This window comes from Nicotiana tabacum, chromosome 8, assembly GCF_000715075.1.
Source record: "Nicotiana tabacum cultivar K326 chromosome 8, ASM71507v2, whole genome shotgun sequence".
Taxonomy (NCBI): Eukaryota; Viridiplantae; Streptophyta; class Magnoliopsida; order Solanales; family Solanaceae; genus Nicotiana; species Nicotiana tabacum.
Window position 1 is genome coordinate 197,959,518 of NC_134087.1, and position 24,641 is coordinate 197,984,158.

General features: G+C 36.7%; 1 protein-coding gene across 1 annotated transcript; it reads right to left on the reverse strand.

The window, feature by feature from the left end:
- Positions 1-16,611: 16,611 nt before the first annotated feature.
- On the reverse strand, positions 16,612-24,310 carry LOC107798894 (serine/threonine-protein kinase HT1-like). The gene is given in 3 exon segments (NM_001325658.1): positions 16,612-17,009; positions 22,437-23,414; positions 24,302-24,310. Coding segments are annotated over 2 exon segments (1,221 nt in total). The 5' UTR covers positions 23,321-23,414; positions 24,302-24,310; the 3' UTR covers positions 16,612-16,672.
- Positions 24,311-24,641: the final 331 nt, after the last annotated feature.

Consider the following 24,641-nt stretch of genomic DNA (forward strand, 5'->3'; position numbering starts at 1 on the left):
TGTGTATCACAAGAAGATATTTGGTAACTCAATGATTTATTTACTGTTGTATGTTGATGATATGCTTATTGCTGCTAACAACATTACAGAGATAAATGCTTTGAAGAAACTGTTGAGTAAGGAATTTGACATGAAGGATTTAGGAGCTGCAAAGAAAATCCTTGGTATGGAGATTTCAAGAGAAGACGGTGTTGTACATCTTTCTCAGAAGAGGTATATTGAAAGGGTTCTCAAGAGATTAAATATGTATACGTGCAAGCCTGTAAGTACACCATTATCTCCACATTTTAAACTTTCAGAGTTACAAATGCCTCAGTCCGAGGATGAGGTGGAGCATATGTCAAAGATTCATTATGCCAGTGAAGTTGGTAGCATTATGTATGCTATGATATGCACACGTCCAGATATTGCTCAATCTGTAAGTGTGGTAAGTAGATACATGTCCAGCTCAGGAAAGAGGCATTGGGAAGTTGTCAAGTGGATATTGAGATATCTCAAAGGAGTTTCTGGTGTTGGTCTGACCTTTCGAAAAAGTGGTGGAGGTATTTCAATTCTCGGTTATGTAGATTCTGACTATGTAGGAGATCTTGACAGAAGAAGGTCCACAACTGGATACATCTTTACCCTCGTTGGCAGTGCTGTTAGTTGGAAGTCGACTCTGTAGTCGATTGCCGCTTTGTCTACGACAGAAGCAGAATACATGGCAGCAGCGGAGGCGGTGAAGGAAGCTATCTCATTGAAAGGTTTAGTAGCAGAATTGAGTTTGGTTCAGCTGGAATCAACTCTTAGATGGGATAGTCAGAGTGCTATTCATCTAATGAAAAATCAGAGATTTCATGAGCGCACTAAACACATTGATGTCAGATTTCATTTTATTCGAGATGTTGAAGAGGTAACTATCAAGGTCGTGAAGGTTATCACAGACGATAATGCTGAAGATATGTTGACCAAGATAGTCCCACTCGCTAAGTTTGCACACTGCAAGGACTTGGCGGGGGTGTGCATCAACTGATGCAACTCCGAAGAGAACAGTTGTTAGGTGGAGGTGGTATGTTCAACAATGGTTTGATTCTTCTTGTTTCTTACAACGGGGTTGCCCAGTAAGCTTAGAAGTTTTGGCCAGAGTTGTTCACACGCACGCTCGAAACGCAAACCAAGGTGGAGATTGAAGGTGTTGGTTTATGTTTAGTCAACAATGACATGCCAATTGGAAGAGTTGGTGGAAAGAGTTGGTGTGGATGCTAGGAGGAAGCTTCCTCCTTTGATGTCACCCATGACATCAAGAGGAGGTAGTTTGATGTCACTAGTGACATCAAAAGGAGGTCTTTACCTCTATAAATAGATGCACTCCTTCATTTGTAGAAACCATCCCAAAAATAATACAACACATTGTAGTGAGTAGAGAGTTAAGAGAGAAATTCTCTTAAGTGTAATTGGGAACTCTCCCCTTTCTTTGTTAATATTAAAAAGATAACTGTTCTCTGGTGGACGTAGAATTATTTTGATCCGAACCACGTTAAATCTTGTGTTCTTTCTTTTACGTTTCAGCTAACAAAAATATTCTAAATAGCATACTATCTATTAACAGTGAAAGGAAATGGTAGTATTAAATTTTCCAAAGCACCCAAGAACTTACTTAAATAAGTTTCCAATATCATATGTTAGCTAGGTCTCCCCAACTTCTTTCCATTTTAGTTATAAACCCAATTAGGATCATCACAGTAAATACTTCCTAACGGAACTGTTGTTTGGGGTGTGAACTAAAAGACTACTTCATTTCATAAACTAAAAGTTTTCAGTCTTTTGCAAATACATATAATAACAATATACCAATGTCCAAAAGTATTATTTATATTGAGCACCATCATGTACTTAGTCTATTTTATTAGAATGCTAATAGATATCTCTGAAAGAAACTCCGAACTACATATTCTTACTTTCATTCCTTACTACAGAAGTTGTTTTTAGCTATTTTCCGGGCTTAACAAATGAGGTGATAAAATTGTGGTTGTGAGACTTTAAGATAATTAAAAGAAATATGGATCTAACTTTCCATATATAGTTTCTCATAGTTCATAAATAGTCCTAAGAAAACACATTTTCTACTACACAAATAATACTAAAACCTTCAACTAGCAAAGGAAAAAGATTCTTATCACATGGTTGGTTTCTACTATATAGTTAGTAACTAAACATATTCTTGGTTTTTTTTACAATTAATTTCTTAACACGTGATTTCTAAAAAAAAACAATTAACACAGAATGAAAAAAAAAAAAACTTGAGTTAACGGCTTAACAAAGCATGTCGAAAACTTGAAGCCGTGATGTCTAAAACAGGAAGAAAAAAAAAAAGTGAAAGCGGACATTTTCACAAGCAAACACTAAAACATGGACTCATCCGAAATTGCAAAAATCTAAAAGAAGGAGAGGGAGAAAAATAATCGACCTTTTGTAGTGCAGCAAACTGGAGCGATTTTTAGCAGCTACTCAAATCTTCGGATTCGGATTGACAAACTCGAAACACCACCTCTGTCACAGCTAGGAACGACAAAGGTAAGGGAGAGCAAGTCGAAAATTCTGAGAGTATCTTAGGGGGTAAAAAAGAGTGGAGAACTATAGTGTTTAGAGAATAAGAACGATGGCTTTTTTCCTTCTTTTTTTTTCCCATCCCTGAAATTGTCACCAACACCCCTATTTATAGGAGACGATCCAGGGTTAGTTTTGGGCGGGATTCTTGAAGGGTTAGGGTTTCAAATGGCTAAAGAACCGTTTGAAATGGCGTGTAGCAGGAGGCAAAGGACGATAGGGATAGAGAGAGCAGCGATTTGGTTGCCACAATGGTGAAAATTTTGGAGTAAACAAAAAAAAGAACCTTTTACCTCTGGCGTCTTGATTGTGAATGGCAAACGAATTTGAATTCTTCAGTCAAAGTGCTTGAGTTTGCAGATAATTCCTTAGAATGGCCGCACAAATTTTTGATTGATACAACCTAGGGAGAAACACACTACAAAAGCTAGCTATTAAGGTGGGAGAGTCCAAGACTATATAAACCCCACATCAACACTTTGTAGTACCGATGTGGGACTCAAGTCTCATTCCTTGCAATAGTTCATAACAAACCACCACGCTCCGCATCCGTCGTCCTCGACGGCTGTGCACTAGACAGTGGGCATAGAGGGTGGTGGATGGCTCTGATACCATTGATGCAACCTAGGGAGAACCACACTCCAAAAGCTAGATATTAAGGTGGGAGAGCCCAAGGCTATATAAACCCACATCAACACTTTGTAGTACCGATGTGGGACTCAAGTCCCATTCCTTGCAATAGTTCATAAAAGATTATAAGATATGAGACTCAAATTTTGCTAAGAAAAAAGAAAGAGCCAAAACCCTCAGCTATGGCAGAGAGAAAAGAAGCGTTCTTTTCTTTGAAAGAGGGAAAGAGATGGAACCTTAATCAAATTTGATTATAATTTTAGAAATAAATCCAACCGTTGGATTAGATATATCTAATGGATGAGATTAATCCTGATATAAGTAAATAAGGTATAATAAAATAAATAAAGGAAGCATTTATTTGGAATTCTCTAGAAGATAGAAAAAATGATCTTGACTATTAATTTAAACTGGACTAGATCTGATGAATCCATGTGGCATGGTGTGGGGTCAAAGTGTGAAGGGATGAGGAGGGCATGCATTAGGCATGTGTTTTTGGTTGTTGGGAGCCTAGGTATTGCTGACATGGATCTTATGTGGCGCCTACATGGAGGTAGAATAGAGTAGATGGGCTGGTAGGTATGGGCCTCCGATTTGAGCTATTTTTGTGGCCTGGTTGGTTGATTTATGGGGTCTAGAAATCTGAAAATGTGTTATAAGAATTGATCCCATTTTAAATAACATTGAATTTTACCAAGATGATCCAATTTACATTTAAAAGTCCTTTTTCACTTTAAATTTTACTATACTTCCATAATTCTAAAAATTTATAATAAAATATATTATATTATATTATTGTAAAAATTAATATTTAGTATGTATGCATTTATATATAGAATAAGAAATAGAGAAATAAAATATATTTTGGTAAATAATGTTTGTATTAATTATTACGATGCATTAGCATTAAATAATAATATGATAGTGACTAACTAACTAAAATAATAACAACGATATAACTACAATAAATAAATACGCTAAATTATATTAAGACTAATAATTATATTTTATTTTAAAAATCTTGAGGCTAAAAAATATAACGAATGTTTTGGATAAAAATATGTAAAATATATTTAGTAAATTATTAAGAATTAGGAAGTATAGAGAAATTGATTATGAAAAAGGAGGGCCAAAATTGGTTGTCAACAACTGGTACGCCCGATTTGTTGTTGCTCATACGAAAGGTTAGTAGGTGAAGAAAATATTCCTTGAGAAGTGGAACTTTACACGTAAGTTTTTCTTACAACTTTCTCTTTTTTTAAGAGATTGTACTTCCCGTAACTGTTTTCTTTTTCTTTTTCAGCAACCATGGGAACTGTTGAAGAGATTCTCAATTTTCGTGGTTGGGTAGAAAAATTGTTGACAATTGCTCCGATGGAGGTAAGGTCCTGGAAGTACCTTTCGAATAGGTTTGGCTGGAAGGTTAAAACTCACGGTAAAACTTTTTTATTTTCTCCGTTTTTCCTTTGTCTATTCTATCTTTAGAATTTATTAACCCTTCTTTTTATTAGGGTTTCCTATTCGAGGAATGAGTGTTGAGTCAGTCGCAACTTCTAGACTTTCTTTGGCAAGAGCTCAGGAGATAATCTTGAATTCTTCACCGAAAAGAAAGGCTGATAGACTAAAAGATTCTGAAGATGAAGAGGATCGGGATGGAGACTCTCTAGTGCGTAAGCCACGGGCTAGAAGACGTGTCATTTCGGATGACGAAGCTACTCTTCCTCCTTATTCTGTTTCTATGACCGAACCTGCTGAAGCCACTTTAGTGAGTTCTGATGAACAGACGTCTGTGGCACCTCATGACTCTGTTGAACACCTCTTTTCACGTGGGTTTGAAAATGAAAATTTTGACTTGGTTTCTGAGGAAACGCCTCTTGCCTCTTTTCCTGTGCCAGTTCCAATGGAATCCTATGTGCTCATTGCCACCGTTGTTGTTTTTGCTCAACCCAAAGCTATTATAACTTCTTCAACCGTTCCTTCTACCAATACTTCTTGTCATGAAATTGGTTCTTCAAGTCAGGGCAATGAAGCAAATTACCATTGAGGTTCCTGCTGATGGTAATCTTCTGAAGAAGTCAGGCCAAGCTGATGTATGGCTAAAATCCTTAGTAGGTCCGGTGGAAAAGTCAAAACTGGAGAGTCATAGTTCTTTGACTTGGATGAACGACATTGTGCAATCATCATTGAAGGTATAGGCTTCTCTTTTTACCTTATGTAATTTCCATTTACTAGGATTCTCATCCTTTTCTTTTTATATAGATTAATCTCATCGGTATGGAGATGATGAAAAAGGTTTCTCATACGAAATAGTTGATGCATGATTATCAGATTGAGGCTGATAATTGGAAAGAGCAGTATGAAAGTCTTCAGCTTGAGATGAAAGTTTTAGAGGAGAACAAATGTACCTTGGAGCAGTAGATAAAAGTTATGGCAACAGAGCTAGCAGTTGAGAAAGCTTCTTCCAACCAAGCGGGCAAGGACAAGCACTTTCTTGAGTCATCTTTTGTTGAACAACTTTCCAAGGCTACAGAAGAGATCAGAGGTATGAAGGTCTTGTTGGATGAGAAAGAAGTTTATAATGGTGAGCTTGTTCAAACACTCACCTAGGCCCAAGAAGATCTTCGAGTGTCTTCCGATAAGGTTAGATTTTTGGAGAATTTGCTTGCCCCCTTACAGGCTTCTTATGATGTTGCTTTAGCCGAGAGGGAAGAGCTTAAGAATGAAATTGACCATTAAGAGAGAGATTGTGAAACTCTTGAGGACAAGGCTGTTGTTGAAGTCAGTTGGGCCATTTTGAACACGTTCCATGACACTCTTATGGAAGTAAGCCAGGAAGGTTTTAACTTAGATGCTGAAGTAGCAAAGATTAAGTAAACGATTGAAAAAACTCAGCAAAACCAAAATTTTTCTTCATCCATAACTGATATTCCCGAAGGTGTTGAATCTAACCCTGATGTAGTGGATGTTCAATCCCCTTCTGATCAAGTTGAATTTTCTATTGCTGATGATGCTATCTTGAATACTGGTTCAGAACCTGCTCCATAGTGAAAGTTTGATTGTGAAGTTAACTAGTTTTTTTTTTATTATTTTGGTGGTTTTACCCCTGGTCCCATTTAGGGGAAATGTTTTTTGATAACATCATACCTCCAGTCCTTTTCGGGGGCTTTTATAATGATAATTAGGTTAAGACTAAGTTTATACTTAGTTTTAACTAAGTTATTTAAGATATTAAAAGTTTGTGCTCAACTTTCATGATGCCTTTGATTTGAGTTTCTGTTTACTCTTTTAGTGATTTGCCCTTGCTTTTTCCTTTAAGTTTAAGGCTTTGTTTTCCACTTCAATTTTAATATGTGGGTTTTTTATTTACCCTTTTAACTTTTACATTTAAAAATGCTTTGTTAATTTCATTGGTTTTTGAATCAAGCATGAATTATAAAAGAGGACCCTTTTATATACGACACTTAATGAAGAAGACGTATCAACTTCATAATGGTGTAAACATATAAAAGACGAAATAGGAACACACATGTTTCTTGAAATAACTTTGAGAAAATTTTTATTTCATTCGAACTCAAACTTACATGTATTTAAGTAGCATCTATAACTCTTCCCTAACTGCTTGCTTTATAACAGATTTGTAAAAAGAAAATCCAAGGGTTTCTTTATGACCCATGACTAAATACTTCCTTTAACTTAAACATTCGTAATACTTCATAGGTTTTTGAATTAGGCTTGTGTTTTTGGCTCGTGACTTTGCTCTGAACTTGATATTTGTTGAATAGACTTTAGGCTTGACTTGAAATTTGATTGTTCCAGTCTTCTTTGACTTCCTTATACATATATTATATGTATATTATATAGTCCCCCAAGTGTTTGAGCTTTGAAGTATGAAATTTCGAGCACTTGATTATTCCTTCCATATGGTCCTTTTCCTAAAAAGGAAAAACATACGGGACTCGAAGGTATAGTTTAAATGAAGACTGCTTAACCCATTACATTTCCATCAGAATAGTTGTAACCCTAGACCGGAAATTATATTTCTTCTGTGTGTCTTCCAGGTCTAATTTCATCATTTAGTGTGGGCTAGCTTTTTGCCTATCATCTAAAATTGTTAGTGTAACTTTAACATTTCAAAAAACAAAAATCGTAAGTGAGGGTACCTGACCGTGGGTATTTCCTTCCCTTAGAAATAGTACTTCTTCAAATGAACATCATTCCAACTCGAGGGTAAAATCTTTCCATCCATGGTTTCAAGTTCATACGCTACTTTTCCTGCGATACCGCGAATCTTGTAAGGTCCTTCCCAATTTGGACTCAACTTTCCTGCATTGGCTGCTCTTGTGGACTAAAAAAACTTTCTTGAGTATGTAGTCCCCAATCTTGAAGTATCTGCGACAAGCTTTCCGATTGTAGTATCGCTCAATAACTTGTTTTTGCGCATCCATTCTTATTAAGGTAGTTTCTCTTCTTTCTTCAAGTAAATCGAGATTTACCTGCATCTCCTCTTCATTTGACTCCTCTGTAGCTTGAGTATATCTCGTACTTGGCTCCCCTATTTCAAATGGAATTAACGCTTCAACGCCATACACAAGTGAAAATGGTGTTTCTCCCATACTTGTCTTCGTTGTTGTTCGGTAAGCCTACAAGACTCCAGGTAGCACCTCTGGACACTTGCCTTTTGATTCTTCTAGTCTTTTCTTCAAGTTGATGATAATAACTTTATTTGTTTGACTCAGCTTGTCAATTGGCCACTGTATGATAATGTGTCGATGTAATCCTCTTAATTTGCCAACTTCGGAAAAATTCTATGATTTGCGCACCTATGAACTGCGGTCCATTATCACACACGGTCTCTTTTGGGACTCCAAATCGACATATGATGTTTCGCCAGATGAAGTCCCTTACCTCTTTTTCTCATATCTGTTTGAAGGCACCCGCTTCTATCCACTTAGTAAAATAATTAGTGGGTACTAACAGAAATCATACCTTGCCTTTGGCTTGTGGTAGTGGTCCCACTATATCCATCCCCCACTTTATAAAGGCCATGGTGCAATAACTGGGTGTAATAATTCAACTGGTCGGTGCATGTTGTTACCGTACCTTTGGCACTTGTCATATTTAGCCATAAAATTTTCTGCTTCTTCTTCCATTTTTAGCCAGTATACCCTGCTCTAATTAAAGTTTTCACTAAAGATCTTCCTCCGACGTGATTTTTACAATGTCCCTCATGTACTTCCCCCATTACATATCCTGTTTGAGAAGGTCTGAGACATCTTGCTAGAGGGCCGCCGAACATTTTTCGATGTAGATTGCCCATGTCTAAACAGTAACGAGCAACCTTTCGATGAAGTGCCTGAGCCTTTTTCTTGTCTTCAATTAATATTCCGTACTGCAAAAAACTGACAATCTCGTTTATCCAATCCCAAGTTAAATTATTGAAATTTACCTCGTTTTTATCTTGATCAATCACTGAATGAAACAAATATATTACAGAAGCGTTTTCTTCATTTGTTACTTCTGCAGCTGATGCAAGGCTAGCCAACGCGTCTGCTTCTGCATTCTCTTCTCTCGGTATCTACGTGATTTTCCAAGTTTAGAATTGTCTAAATAAATCCCGTGCCTTTTCTAGATATTGCTACATCCTTGCTTCTGCAGCTATATAAGTCCCATGCATTTGGTTAACTGCGAGTTACGAATCGCTTTTGATTATGACCTACTCTATCCCGAGCTCTCGTGCCAATTCTAGACCTGCAATCACAGCTTCATATTCTGCTTCATTATTAGTAATGGGATGACATTTTATAGCTTGTCGTATAACCTCTCCCGTAGGTAGGATCAGGACAATGCCCAAACCTGCTCCTTTTACATTTGAAGATCCATCGGTAAATAAGGTCCAAACACCTGGATTAGACCCGTTAAATACCTATAGTTCTTTTTCTGCCTCTGCTTGTATCCTTACGCTAAATTCTGCCACAAAATCTGCTAAAAATTGCAACTTTATTGCAGTTCTAGGTTGATATGTGATGTCATATTCACTTAGCTCTATAGCCCATTTGGCTAACCTACCTGATAACTCTTGTTTATGTAATATATTATGTAAGGGGTAGGCAGTTACTACAGAGATAGGATGACATTGAAAATAAGGCCTTAATTTCCTAGATGCCATAATTAATGCTAGTGCAAGTTTTTCTAAATGAGGATATCAAGTCTCAACATCCAACAAAGACTTGCTAACATAATAAATTGGAGATTGTTTACCTTGGTCCTCTCGAATTAATACGGCACTTACCGCTACTTCCGAAGCAGCAAGGTAAATGAGTAGTTTTTCCCCATCTTTTGGTATGGCTAGCAATGGTGGATTTGACAAGTATGTTTTTAAATTTTTGAGCGCTTGTTGACATTCTTCAGACCATTCAAATTGATTTTGCTTTTTTAGGGTTGAAAAGAATTTGAAGCACTTTTCCGATGACTTGGAAATAAACCTTTCCAAAGCTGTTATTCTTCCTGTCAACCTCTGTACTTCTTTTTTGCTCGTAAGTATATCCGGAATTTCCTTAATAGCTTTAATCTGCGTGGGATTTACTTCGATGCTACGGTTAGAAACAAGGAATACCAAGAACTTACCTGATGACACGCCAAATGCACATTTCTTGGGATTTAACTTCATGTTAAATTTGTGAAGAATCTAAAATGTATCTAACAGATGTTGAATATGATCCCATGCTTGTTGTGATGTGACCAGCATATCATCTATATACACCTACATGGTTATTCCTAGATGTTCTTGAATATTTTGGTCACTAGCCTCTGGTATGTGGCCCCAACATTCTTTAGGCCGAATGGCATAACTTTGTAACAGTAAGTCCCCCTGTCTGTGATAAAGGAAGTTTTTTCTTCATCTGGAGGATCCATTTTAATCTGATAATATCCTTAATAGACATCTAAAAAACTTAGTAATTCATGTCATGTAGTAGCATCAATTAGTTGATCTATGTGCGGTAATAAAAAGAATCTTTAGGGCAAACTTTATTTTGATCGGTATAATCTACACAAACTCGCTACTTACCATTCTTTTTGGGTACTACCACAGTATTAGCCAACCAATTTGGATATTTTACCTCGCGGATGGACCCGATTTTTAAAAGCTTTTGTACCTCATCTTGAATCACCTGATTCTTGAAGGAACCTTGCTTCCTTTTTTTTTCTTTTTTGATACGTGGGTATGATGGATCTTCATTTAATTTGTGGGTCATTACCTCCGGTGGTATACCTGTCATATCTGAATGCGACCAAGCAAAACAATCTGCGTTAGACTTTAAAAATTCAATCAACTTACGTTTCTTCTCCAGGTTGAGCTTGGTTCCAATGTAGACTTTTCTGTCCGGCCAATGTACAAATAGTACCATAGCTTCCAGTTCCTCGATTGTTGTTTTGATATTTTCATTTTCTTTTAGTTCTTGAATAGTATCAGGCCTCAAGTCTACATCTGTTTGCTTGTCTTCAGTTGAGGCTTGTGTTGCTGCATCCTCAACTAAATTCTATAATTGCTATTTTCGTCACTTTTTGCGCATGAATCAGTCACGGAGTTAATGCTTCGAGAATCCTGTTGGTCACCACGGATTTTCCATATTCCCCATTGTGAAGGAAACTTGATAGCTTGATGTAGAGTAGATGGAACAACATCCATTTCGTGAATCCATGCTCTGCCGAGAATCATATTGTAAGCCATATCCATTTCTATCACTTGAAATTTGGTGTCTTTGACTACTCCTTCTACGAATGTGGTGAGTATTATCTCCCTTTTTGTTACGGTGCTCGAGTTGTCAAAACCAGACAAGGTGCGTGCCGTGGGTATCAACTTATTATTGGCTTGCATCTCGTTTACCACTCTCAACAGAATGATATTCACAGAACTACCTGGATCAACCAAAACTCATTTTACATTAGTGTCATGTACAAGTAAAGATATTACCAGTGCATCATTATGTGGGGCCAGCACGCCATCTGCATCATCAAATGTTATACTATATTCTTCCAAAACCAGTCAAACTCGCTTCCCATGAGTGACTATAATTTTTGACACCTTCTTTGTTGTCGTATATGTTACGCCATTGATATCCTCCCCTCCACTTATGACATTAACCGTTCTCTTTGGTGAAGGAGGTTTTGGCGGTTCCTTCCTATTCTTCATATATGCTTGCTTTCCCTTTTCACTAAACAATTTAGTTAAGTAACCCTATTTTAATAAATGCTCTACTTCACCTTGTAGCAATCTGCAATCCGTCATTTTGTGACTGTGATCGTTGTGAAATTCACACCAAAAATCGGGATTTCTCCTGCTTGGGTTTGATCTCATTTCTTTTGGCCACCGTACCTTGTCTCCCATGCTTCTTAAAACAGCTTCCAACTCGGATGTGCTAACATTAAAACTGTAGCCGCTGATTTTTGCTTTTGAGCTTCTGTCATCATCTCGCGTATCTCGCATGTTTCTTTCTTTTCCGAACCTTGACGATGAACCTGACTCTCTACCCCTTGATCTCGGATCATACCTTGGGTTTTCCTGTTTTGAACGCGAATCCCTTCCCGCTGGTCCCATATAAGGTTCGTACCTATTTTTACCGGACCTTTTTCCAGTTTCAACTCATCTTGAACTCACTCTTTCATCTTTCTAGGACTGAATGATAGTATCTTCTTCTATCTGTAGCTTTGTGTTGTATCTATTGTAAACATCATTCCAAGTTGTTGCTGGAAATTCTCGTAAGCTTTCTTTAAGTCTTTTCGTGGCTTCTGAGCTTTTTTCATTCAGATTACTGGCAAAAGCCATAGCCGCCCAATTATCAGGTACACGTGGAAACATCATCCTTTCACACTGGAATCTATCTACGAACTCTCTGAGCAGCTCCGTATCTCCTTGTTTTATTTTGAAAATGTCCTCCATTCGTTTTTCAACTTTTTGGGCTCCCGAGTGTGCTTTGATAAATGAATCTGCGAGCTCAGCAAAAAAATCAATAGAATTTCTAGGTAAAAGAGAATACCATGTTAGTGCTCCTTTCGTGAGTGTTTCTCCAAATATTTTGACCAACACTGATTCGATTTCTTGCTTGGTCAAATCATTGCCCTTTAAACCAGTTGTAAATGCAGTTACGTGATCCTATTGATCAGTTGTTCCATCGTATTTTGAGATATCGGGCATCTTGAATTTCTTTGGAATTGGCAAAGGAACGGCACTTGGCTCTCAAGGTTGTTGAGAGTATTTTTCCATATCTATCCCCTTGATTACGGGCGGTACTCCAGGTATCTGCTCTATGCGATCGCTTTGCTCCTTGAGCTGTTTCTACAAGGTTAGTACTAAACTTTATAAATTAGAATTAACTAGGTTACCTGACCCTCCATCACGAGATTCGCTGGGAGTTCCTCTATTGCCTGAGTTAACGAGTCTTGAAAGAGGATTTTCTACGGTTACGTTGTTGTTTGGAGGTAGAGTTGGTGGTACAGCCGGCAACCTGTTGACAAAAGCTTGAAGGACATTGCTGACCTGTTGAGCGATTAATTGTTTCAATACTTCATCAATAGTTGATTACTCTCATGCTGCTTTTTTATATTTGTCAGATCCGTCAGGAGTCCCTTCTCGAGATTGTTGAGGAGAGTGTTGTGGTGAGGGTACTGGAGTTCCATCACATTGTTGGTTTAGCTGATGTTGTTGATTTTCTTGGTGTTGTAGATTTTGTTGGTTGTTGTTGTTGACATTTGACGTGTTTGTTTTGACCGAAGAATTGATTTAGAAAGTAAAAGATTATCATATTCCCCGTAACAGAACCAATCTATTTAACTAGAAAATAGAAATTTCGGTCAAAGCTTATTTTTAGAAGAACCTAGGTTATTGATAATCAAATAAAGAAATAATTGTGTAATGAGAAAGGAAAAATTAGATTGAGAAGTAGCCAAATATAAAGCAATGTAAATAAGTATATTCCAATAATCATCTGTGTCTCCATACAAATGTTATTTCTCTCCTTTTTATAGTTATTTCTAAGTAATACGTTTCTTTCCTCTCATAATAGAGCCATTATAAGCAATTAATGACATTAATGAAACGTTATAATAGGCAATCGTATCTTTTTCGTGAAGATTCTATAACGTTCCCCATCATTTATGCTTATTAATTGCAGATATTACTGTTAACAATCTGTATTTGTAAATTAATTCTGAAAAAATAGAATAACGTATAAACAGAAAATGTAAAGAAACTAAAGTTAATCCGAGCCCACTGAATTCACAGTGTTTCCTTAAGGAATTTAATCCCCTCCTAGTACCCAAGGTTATGGATTATTCCTCCCAGGATAGAACGAATTACACACTGGTGTAGTGGTACTTCAAACCCCAGTGTTTTAGCGAACACAAAGTTCGGTAGTAAATCACGCTTATTGTTGCTTTGTTTGATGTTAAAAGTATGTAAAAGAAGAAGGAGAAACTCAAAAAATCGTATGGAAATCTGAGAGAATGGACTTATATTTATAGCCAATGTTGGGTTGAAATCTGAAGAGGTGCAACTCTTCAGAACGACTGTTTATGCAAAACGACAACAGTATAAATGTCATAACATAAATGGCTATTTACTCAACAATAAAAAGGAAAAATAAAGAGGGAAAATTGAAGAGGGTAGTTAATTTTTTGTTACCAAAACAGAAAACGAAAATATGGAAACGGTTGGATTTTAATATTAATACTTTGAGATTTAATATTAATATTTTGTTATTAAAACGGATATTTAATAATATTTCTATTAATATTTACTATTAACAAATAAATTTGGTCCAAAAAATCAATCATTTGACCGAATCCGAAGCTGAAGCCGAGCCGAGTGACGATGATGACGGCACGAAGCTTGCCTTCTTCTCAACTCTTTAAGAGCTAGAAGAAGAGCAATTGCTTATATACCCATTAAAAACCTCTTCCTCTTTCAATATGGGACAATGTTCCTTCATCAAGGAGGAAACTTAAAATTTCACTTAAAAATTTCATTTCCCCCCATTTTTCATTCACCCTCTTTTAAGTCATACTATACTTAAAACCCAACAATTATGTATCTGTACTTTTTTGTTGTCTTGGTTCATTCCACCGGTGTCTTTTCAAATTATCAAGAGACCTGAGTAACCATTCCTTCTTGTTTTCTTGACCCTTTGTCCGTACCTATTAAGACCCGAGTCTCTTTAAGTACTTTTTGCCAGATGCCACTCTTCTATTAATCCACGTGTCTTGACATGTCAGCCACATAATTAATTTCAAATGTTAACTTGATTTTCCCCAATACAAATTTTCACTTAATTATGGTAAACTAACATAACTTGCTACATACATCGAATTAAGTTAATTATACCGATCCACTTTTGAGTAAAATTTACAAATAGCTACTTTTTAGTCGAAGTAATTGAAAATTGATTACTATCTTGCAGTTTCAAATTCTACAAGTAAAACCTCATAATATTGTCCTGGAGTTGGAATTTTAATTTTAAAACTTCAGGATATTAGCTATTTTTCAAAGACGGCAGAAAAGTAGTCTGTGAGCACTATCTCTACTCCACTTTTAGATGCGAATTAGGAGTACCACTTTTGTAAATACTAAGCTCCCGTTTGACCATAAATATTAGTTTTATTTTTTCAAGCTTATGAAATATGATCATATTTTGGAAAAATAAAAAACAAAAAATTTCAAGTTTCCAAAAATTAGTTTATGACAGTTTTTGAATGAAATTTTTTCTTCTAATTACAAAACTTCAACTTTTCCTCAAATAAAATAAATGTCCAATCACAACTTTAACTTTCAAAAATTATTTTTCAATACAACTTCAAATATTCTCTTTTCAAATTTCAATCAAATCTATGTCCAAAGACTAGCTAAATTCATGTTTTGAAGGAATTTGAACACTAATCCAACTATGGTAGAGGCAGATTAAATACTCTACATATTTTTCCAGAACTTAATCCATATATACCCAGTGGAAAGAGGTTAGTTTTTAGTTTACGTCTCAAGTGGGAAATAAATGATTCTAGCGTTTGGATTTTGTCTTTGAAATACATTTCTAGAAAAGGAATGAGTGCTCTAATTAAGTTCGGATTTAATTCGGATACTATTGATTTTCATCAATTATTTGGCCGATTAGGTAAATTATTGAAAACCAAAATAATACGACCTTCGAAAACTAGTAGTAAGAGTTTTGACTAAATTTTCAAAATTAAAACAAACGACTGGATTAAAAAACAGTCTTATTTTCATAAATCAAACTAAAATGATTTGCCAAAAAAAATTAAAAGAAAGAACACAAAGGGATGACTTCGTAAAAATCACACATATGCTCCCCAATATTTTTTCCCCCAACAACCAATATACACAATCAGACATCTCTATAACAGTATCCCTATATAACAACACTTCACTATAAAAGCCAAGTTTTTTCGGAACGAATTTTCATGTTATGTTATAATATATGATCTCTATAATAGCATTTCGCTATAACATCCAAAAATATTTGGAACAAACGAGGCTTTGATTGTATATATAATCAACTTTTCTTCAAAGTTAAACGTGAAACAACTAAAGTAGACTAAAGCAACTTTCCAACAAAAAGAAGTTTCTCCTTTTCCAAATGGAAATAGTTTTTCTAATGAACGACTTCGAAATAAAAGCTGCAGACTCAGCAGTCAAATATGACCCTAAGCCTACATGATCTCACTGGACTGCTAGCAAACTCTCAATAAGCACAGGAATGTAGACTCTTGACTCCAGGACTTTAATATACCTGCCAGTCCATATGTCAAATAAAGGAGTCCAAGGGACGACTTCGACGAAATCACTCCTATCGCCTTCCATATTCTCTTGTTAACTATAGGAAAGATGCTCAGGACTAGTCATCTATCCTACCACATAAATACTTGCCCTGAGTTGGGAGGAGCGGGGAAGGGGGCAAAAAGAGTTGTGGAAGTTTCCAATATCAAAACAATCCATTCTAAGAAGTATACATACTTCAATACTGCAGATTCTGCACACTTACCATAGACTTTGATGTGCCTTACTGCTCTTGAAGCAATCGTATTCCTCCGTTCCCTGTATATTCTGCACAGATACAAATAGAATGTAACCTACAAAATAAGGGTGTGGGCATAGAATAAGGGAGTGGGCACAAAATAAGATACAGGACCTGATATATTTTGAGCAAATTAAGCAAACACTACCATAAAAAATACACATCAAAATATCCCCTATCACCATTTATCACCAGTCAAGATCTTAAATCCAAGTTAAAGAGAAAAACAAGATACAACAGAAAAACAATTAGTTCCTATCATAACTATCTCCCTTTTTCTATCTGAACAAAGAAATTATGCCTGATAGATACACATGGTGGGCTCAAATCAGTTTTGCCATCCAACATTTTGCTGCTAGTTTCCTCTTCGCGAATCAATCTGTAGTCATAGGTTGGATGCAGCACCTGAAACGGGCCTTTCTGACAGTAGTCATGATTTCTGTCTCTGCTGCCTCAAGCATTCTGACCACCTGAGAGAAAGGTGGCCTATTATCAGGGTCAGCATCCCAGCAGCGGGTCATGATCTCAGATAACACAGGCAAACAATCATTGGGGATTGTTGGGCGGACGCCTTTGTTGACAACAGCAAAAGCTGCCTGTACAGCAGTCATGTTCTGGAAAGGAAGCATCCCTGTTATGAGCTCCCAGAGAACAATGCCAAAACTATAAACATCAACTTTCTGGGTGTATGGTCGGTGCTGGATCATCTCCCTACAAAACAAAGTCAAATGCACTTGAGCAGTCCACCACCAAACACACACTAACAAGTTTGAACATTGTTTTTCTCTTTCTAAATAGAGAAGAAACTAGAACATTTGCAAAAAAAAATGATAAAGTTAAACAGGATAGGATCTGCAGAACATGAATAGATAGTTTCTCAAGAGGAACTTGAAAGGTAACTTCATTTTTCAGGTTACCTGGAATCAAAATTTGAGTATAAATAATATCAGTTAGTTTCAAAGACTGGCTACACGTGCTAAGCTACGAGCTTTACCAGATATTGAGATCCCCACTGTTTTGGGAATATATCATTCTTTTGTAAGCATCATTCATTATTACATCAAACTCAGTCAAGAGAAAGCACATTCATCCTGTCTACTTCCCTAAGGCATGTCATGCGTACTAGTCTATCCTCACACTGAGAAGAACTATATTTCACTGCAACATTATCCGCCATCACAGGTCTGGTGCTTCACGACTAGATTATCACCAAAATTATCACCACTAAGCAGAGCAACCTCATACATCCATTCTTACAACAAGCATTTCAACATTACTTCAGGCAGAGCATGAACCCTATCTTCTTTGATTAATGTCTAAAAGAAATGTCCTATTAGAAATGAAAACAACTTCTCCATTTGTCACATTATCTCAAAAAAAGAAAACAAAAGCTTAATCTCCGACTCACTTAGCTTATGAAGAATATACTTTCATCTCCCAAGCCAATTTTCATCTTCAACGTTGTGTAGGAAACAAGCCAAAAAAAAAAAGGGAACAAATGCCAGTCTTAATCTACCGTGGATACTTGATAAGTGAGCATTCTACAACAGATGGAAAGGGAGCTAATTCTATATCCTGTTCTCTCTTTCATCCTGAATTGCAGATCTAATTACAACAATAACAACATACCTAGTATATTACCACATTGTGGAATTGCAGATCAAATTTAAGGTTTAAATTCTAACTGCCATATATGCCCCAGAAACAAATAACTGAGCTTCCAAGAACAGTATCCTAAAGACCGAGGAAATCATGATTAGCAAATATTCCTCCAAAAGCATTATTATACCAATTCTCAGTTATGACACCAAATACAGGAAAACCCCGAATGTCAGCAAAAAAATAAACTACTAAGCAAATTGAAGCAAAATTTTCTTTCTTGTCATTAATTTTGCACCTTATATACTAGTCCACGCCATCGAAGAAGATTATTTCCATGGTTATCCAATAAAACATAGATTTTAACAATTTAATACTCAGGCATGCAAATGCATGAACCTAGAAATGCAAGCATAATACATACAATGACATGTAATATCAGAGATGCATATGCAAGTTAGAGTTGATAAAACCATCAAGAACATCTGGTTGATGAACCCAGATCACTCTCTTAAAGCTAGATGTTTGCTTAATTTATTTTACCGGACAAACCCAATCCCTGTAGCTGGTACCGATCATTTTTTGGACTGTGTTAGCTCCCTCTAATCTGTTATAATGGAGCTAACACACTCCTTTAACCTTGTATCTCCTTGATGCTTTCTAATGTAATGCCTTCATCAAAAAATAAAATGACATGTAAAATATATTCTTAAGTATTTATGGGTATTTCAAAATTAATTTGGTGTTTCTTATTTAGGACACCCCAACGCCCTAAATAGATTTGATGCATGGGTTTTTTCAAACCCCTTCAGTTGATGAGTTCTGGTCAAGAGAAATCTAAAATCTTGAGATGTTTCAAATATAGTACTTATTTTCAGCAAATAAAAGCAGCATGTATTCTATCAGATGTATGCAATACTGGTATAGGTACATGCATTTTCTTTTTTGTTAATTTTTTGTGCGTACCCCCCACCCACGGTACACACATTCGACACAGGAAAAGCAAATGCAAAGGACCAGTATAACATAGCTTGTGATAATTCGATCAACTTTCAATCAACCTGAAGCAATTAAATTGTCCCAAAACAAAAAAATCAAGCAATGCCTCTCCCAATTAAACTGCACAAAATCTAAGGCAGTAAAAGTCTTATAAAATAAAATAAAATAAAAGTAAGATGTCAAGTACTGAGCCACATCATGTGTAGGCTCTCCCCCGTAATTAACACAAGTTGTATTAGTTGATCATTAACGGCTTTTTGTGCTCCTTTTGTTTCTAAAAGGCCTATTTCAACTAAAGTAAGCATTTAGGTCAAGCAACACATGTTATAAGACTAAGTACCAAATAAGGCATTATTATAATTTATTTCCAAGGAATTGTTTCTTCATTTATAGCATCTCTCCAGCATTGTTGTTCAAAGCCATTTTTAAATGATGTGAAGCAAGGGATTATCGCTTCATAAATGACACCATGCGCTCCAGAGAAGAGTGCACTCTAAATGATGATGCACAAAGTGATCCTAATGAGAAAGGGCCGATTCTTTAAATCTTGATTTTGAGGAGTTGGATTAATATCAACAATATTTTATATCACCCTTCAATTCGAATTAGTAAAAGCAATGTCTCCTTGTATAATATGGATTCCAAACATTCATGATCTGGATGTGAATGAGTCGAATGACTTAGCCCTCGGTGTATTAGTGAACCATCTCTCCAGGGATTGTGAAAGATGTTCTACTAGAAATATTCTTGTTATTGCTTCGACTCATATTGCCCAAAAAGTGGATCCTGCTTTAATAGCTCCAAATAAATTAAATACGTGCATTAAGATACGAAGGCTTCTTCTTCCACAACAACGAAAGCACTTTTTCACTCTTTCATATACTAGGGGATTTCACTTGGGAAAGAAAATGTTCCATACTAAAGGTTTCGGGTTCATAACTATGGGTTCCAATGCACGAGATCTTGTAGCACTGGTTGCTAAATTTAGTTATTTTAATTGCAATTTGATTGTTATACTACTAAATTTTTCTGTTTGGTATTATTTACTTTTCCATAACTTGTGTGCCTCACTTCTCCTTTTCGCTTCAAACTCCATGGACCTTATCGTTTTTGGTGCTTTTCACTTTTCAAAACACTGCTCTCCACAAAGAATGATTGGATGTTTCAGGAAATGATTCGGGTTCATGAGAATATTTATAAATTTGTATTTATGGTATATTATACATTTATACTTTTGGATAACTTGAGTGCTTCACTTCTCGTTTTTCGCATCAAACTCCATGGACCTTGTCGCTTTTTACGCTTTTCACTTTAGAAACACGGCTCTCCAGAAAGAATGACGGGAGGTTTTAGAAAATGATTTACAATAAAAATAAAAAAGTGACGTGGTGATCAATGAAGTGGGTTGAGAATCACGGCGTCTTAGGTTCAGATCCCAACATAGGCAAAAATACTAAGTGATTTCTTCTCATTGATCAAAGTCTTGAAGGATAGAGTTACCCAACACCTGTGCTGGTGGGAGATAGCATTAGTAGGTACCCCATGGATTAGTCGAGGTGCGCGCAAGCTAACCCGGACACCACGGTTATAAAAAAATGATTTAGGTTCATGAGAAGATTGAGCCAATATTCCACTTCTACTTCTCATTGATTGAGATGGTTAGAAACATCTCGGAAAAGAATTAACTTCTTGCCAACTCAGAGCTAGTGAAGAAACTAAAAGAGGTACACTTGCTTTATGGTGTAACCAATTTACCTTTTTGAAAAAACAATTAATCTCACCCAAAACAGGGTTTTAACTTCTTTCCAACTCGGAGCTAGCGAAGATGCTTAAAGAGGTACACTTGACTTATGGTGTAATGAATCTACCTTTATGAACAAACAAATGACCTTACCCCAAAGCAGTAAACCATTAATTGTGCGTGCAATTATGGCAATTGCATTATAACATCTTCAAATACTCATCTAGTTCCTGACCTTGACCATGAACTCGGACGTCATTTTGAAAGCATCATCTGGGTAGACAAGTACGTTGTCCACTGTCCAACTTAGGACAAGCATTGCTAAGCTTTCTAGGAGAGCAATGCAAATAAAGGCAATAAACTCTTTCCATAGAGGTACAAATCCAATATATGACACCAGCCTTCTTTAATAATGGTGAATGGAAAAAATTAACCACACAACTCTTACTATTATACCCTCCCACCACATTACCAAGAGCGAGAAAGGCGAGGAATTCGAATAATATCAAGTAATCTCTTACTGGAAAGTCGCTAATTGGGTTAATCTAAAGTTAGAGGCTATAGTCATTTCTTTTAAGAAAAGACCAATAGCAATCTTTTCCTCCCCACCAACTTCCAGTAAAGGGAGACATGTGTTCAGTAGACACTAAAATTGTCATCCCTTATCCCCTTCTCCTCTTCAAGCTTCTCCAGCAACAACGAACCCAATATATGGAAGTATGTTATCAGTAAAGAGAGACAAATCCAATGACTCGCACCTCCCCATTCTCTTTCTTTACCCATACAACATTCCAACAGAACCCCACTGCTTTGAAGAACGAGGCAATGCTAAAGCTGATGATGGAAGGTCAACATCACAAAGGAGAGAAGATGTACTTCCAAATGAGCTTCATCTACCTATTCAATAAGTAGAACTATGGTTCATATCTCTCAAACATATCATGAAACTGAACCGAGTGAGGTAGCTGTTGTAGTTTGAACCCTTTCCAGCTAGATTAACTAGAAGCAACTTTTCTTTTTGACAATGATACTCGGGCCAGCTTGCGAGCATCTCGATTATTTCGACTATTTCACTGAATGCCTGCTATCTCCCATCAGCGCAGATATCGGATAACTTTGTGCACCAAGGCGTAGGCGTATGGGAAGAAATCACCTAGTGTTTTTGTCTCTGCTGGGATTTAAACCCTAGTCTCCGCGATATGCACCCATTTCATTAACCACTAGGCACACCCTTAGGTGCGACTAACTTGAAGCAAATTACAAGTCCCAGGCAAGAAGGAAAAGGAAAGGAGGGAAAGAAATTGAAAGAGAATATTAAGCTGATCATTTCTTTAACCTTCATCAATAAGCGCATAACTAAGTTAAAAGGTTTGATCGGAAGAAATAATTTCTCCCTCTTAGCAACAGCAATATAATCGCAAATAATGAGGTCCTATCAAAAGGATGTACAGGTCTTGAACCCATCGACTCCATGCTTTTCACTTCAGTTCTATTTTGCCAAAAAAGGATCCAACATGCTACAATATTACTAAAATATCATGCAGTAATGAGAATATCTATGTTTGCTACAATTTCACCTTATTCTTAGCAAGTAAAAGGCTAGTTTTTCACATGCACAAATATAAAAAGCATTGGAATTTAAAACTAAAATAAGGAAATTGAAAACTTCAAAAGTAATCTACAAAACTAAAACATATCCCATAAGAGTAGGTCAAAAAGCTTAAGAGCTCTAGTATAAGCCCAAAAACTGGAATAAGACACCCGATTTAACAAGGCTGCTAAAGAGTCTAGATGCTTACGGAGCCATCCAGCGGTATGTTCCAGTTTCTGGTGTCATTCCTTCCGTCTGCACCTCAATACGAGCAACACCAAAGTCCGCAATCTTGATTGACTTGTCAGCAGCAATCAGTAGATTGTCGGATTTCAGATCACGGTGTATCAGATTCAGGGCATGTACATACTCCATCCCCCTTGCCACATCCAAAGCCTGCTTCACAGCTAACTTCAATGGCACAGATCGGTTGTGCCGCCTCGTTAGAAACTGGCGCACTGATCCCCCTTTTGCATATTCAGTCACAATACACCATACCATGGGTTTACGACATGCACCAATAAACCGAACTATATTTGGATGCTTCAAATTTGCCAACATCATGACCTCCTGCTGAAATTGCTGCTCCATCAAATGAGCCCTCTCAAGATCATGTTCTGGCCTCTCCAAAAGCTTGATAGCAACATCCTCACCATTATAAGTTCCCTTGTAGAGTTTTCCAAAAGCTCCTTGAGCAAAAGCTGGTCCCATGTTAAGCTTCCTCAAGTCAATTGTCCACTCATCATAATTCTCAAGCCCAATGGTGGGGAATCGAGGATCAATCAGGGCTTGAGCGAGGGCATCATTGCTCAACCCGTTAGAAACTCTGACCCTGTTTACGCTAGCTGCAACAGAATAGTTATTGTGGACGCGATTGAGGCTCTGATGGTTCAAAATACGAGTGTGAGAATCATTTGACCCAACACTGCTGTTATCCATCGACATTGCAACAGAACCTCCACCATTGCTCATCTGCAAGCTCCCATAACTCTCAGTTGACATGTTTGACCCCTCACCAAGCTTATGGTAAAAATTTTGTGACAGGTTTTGATTTAAGTCTATAAGTCCAACAAATTTTGGAGCCTCCAACATTTTTTCTGACAAAGCAGCTACAGCACAAAAGCTTCAAATCTGACTTGTTTCTACTGCATGAGGGTTTCTACAATCAAACTGCACCTCTCCTGCCCTGTAAAAACATGAAAAAGGAAAAGGTCATTTATCAAAAACACAATCCTTCTCAGTAAACTGACCGGGATAAAGTCTTGTGAAACTCAGCAACCCTGTTTGCTCTTTATTTAAATAACTCATTCTCATTTTCTTAGTTTCTTGGATAAATAAACCTAGCGTAACGAGAAGCCTACCAGACGTAGACTCCAATAAGAAAAACCATCAGCCTAGTAATATCATCTTTATAATCATACTTCTGTTGGCTCTTCTTCTCCCTCTTCACACGTCGAATGCAATTAACAGATTGAATAAGCTAAAACAACAACACAAATATTACTAGCTTTTTTCAATGATGGTGATGTCCGGGCCAGCTTGCGCGCACCTCGATCATTCCACCGGGTAGCTGCTACCGAGTAGCTGCTACCTCCTACCAGCTCAGGTACTGGGTAACTCTACCCACGACAAAACTTCCAAAAACCAAGCTTTATTGATACAAATTTGTAAAACAGACCATGTAGAAAAAAAAAGAATCCTTCATCACCTTCAGTTCATTCAATGCCTTCAAAATTAGCTAATCACTAGAAATGGAAATGAGAAATCAATTAACAAATTTTCTTCAATTACATCAGAAGATTAATCATAAACTACATGAAAACATAACCCCTATAACTTGAGTAACCTAAGACCTTCAAACTCAACTTAATTTAGAAAACAAAAAAACAAATACAAAAAACTAATGCAAGCTCCAAATTATAGAAAAAAGAAAAAATTAAAAAGGCTAAAATTGTCGAAAATAGAACTAAGAAAAATCATAATTAAAACAGCAAAAGCTCAACAAAAAAGCTCAAAAAATTTAACAAAATTAGTGATCCGAGGGCAAAATCGAGGACGAAAAGGTAATTTTACCGCGATCAAAAGAACTTGACTTTGCAATTAAGCTGGTGCCGTGTGCTAATTGTTCTCTACAGCCGATCGAACTTTCCAACTGACCAAATATTCCGGTTAAATAAACATCACCGGCGATAAAACGACGGCGTACAGAGAGAGAAAGAGCTAATAAAGCTAGAGAGAAAGAGAAAGAGTATTCTCAGTAGCACAGAAAAAACGAAGAAAGAGAAGTGAACACGAGAAAAACACACACACACACACACACACAGTAATGAATGAAATGAATTGTGAATTGTCTTAGCTATAGAGGAGAGAGCTTGTTTAGTCTTCGACTTTTGTTTTTTTCTTTAGCACATCA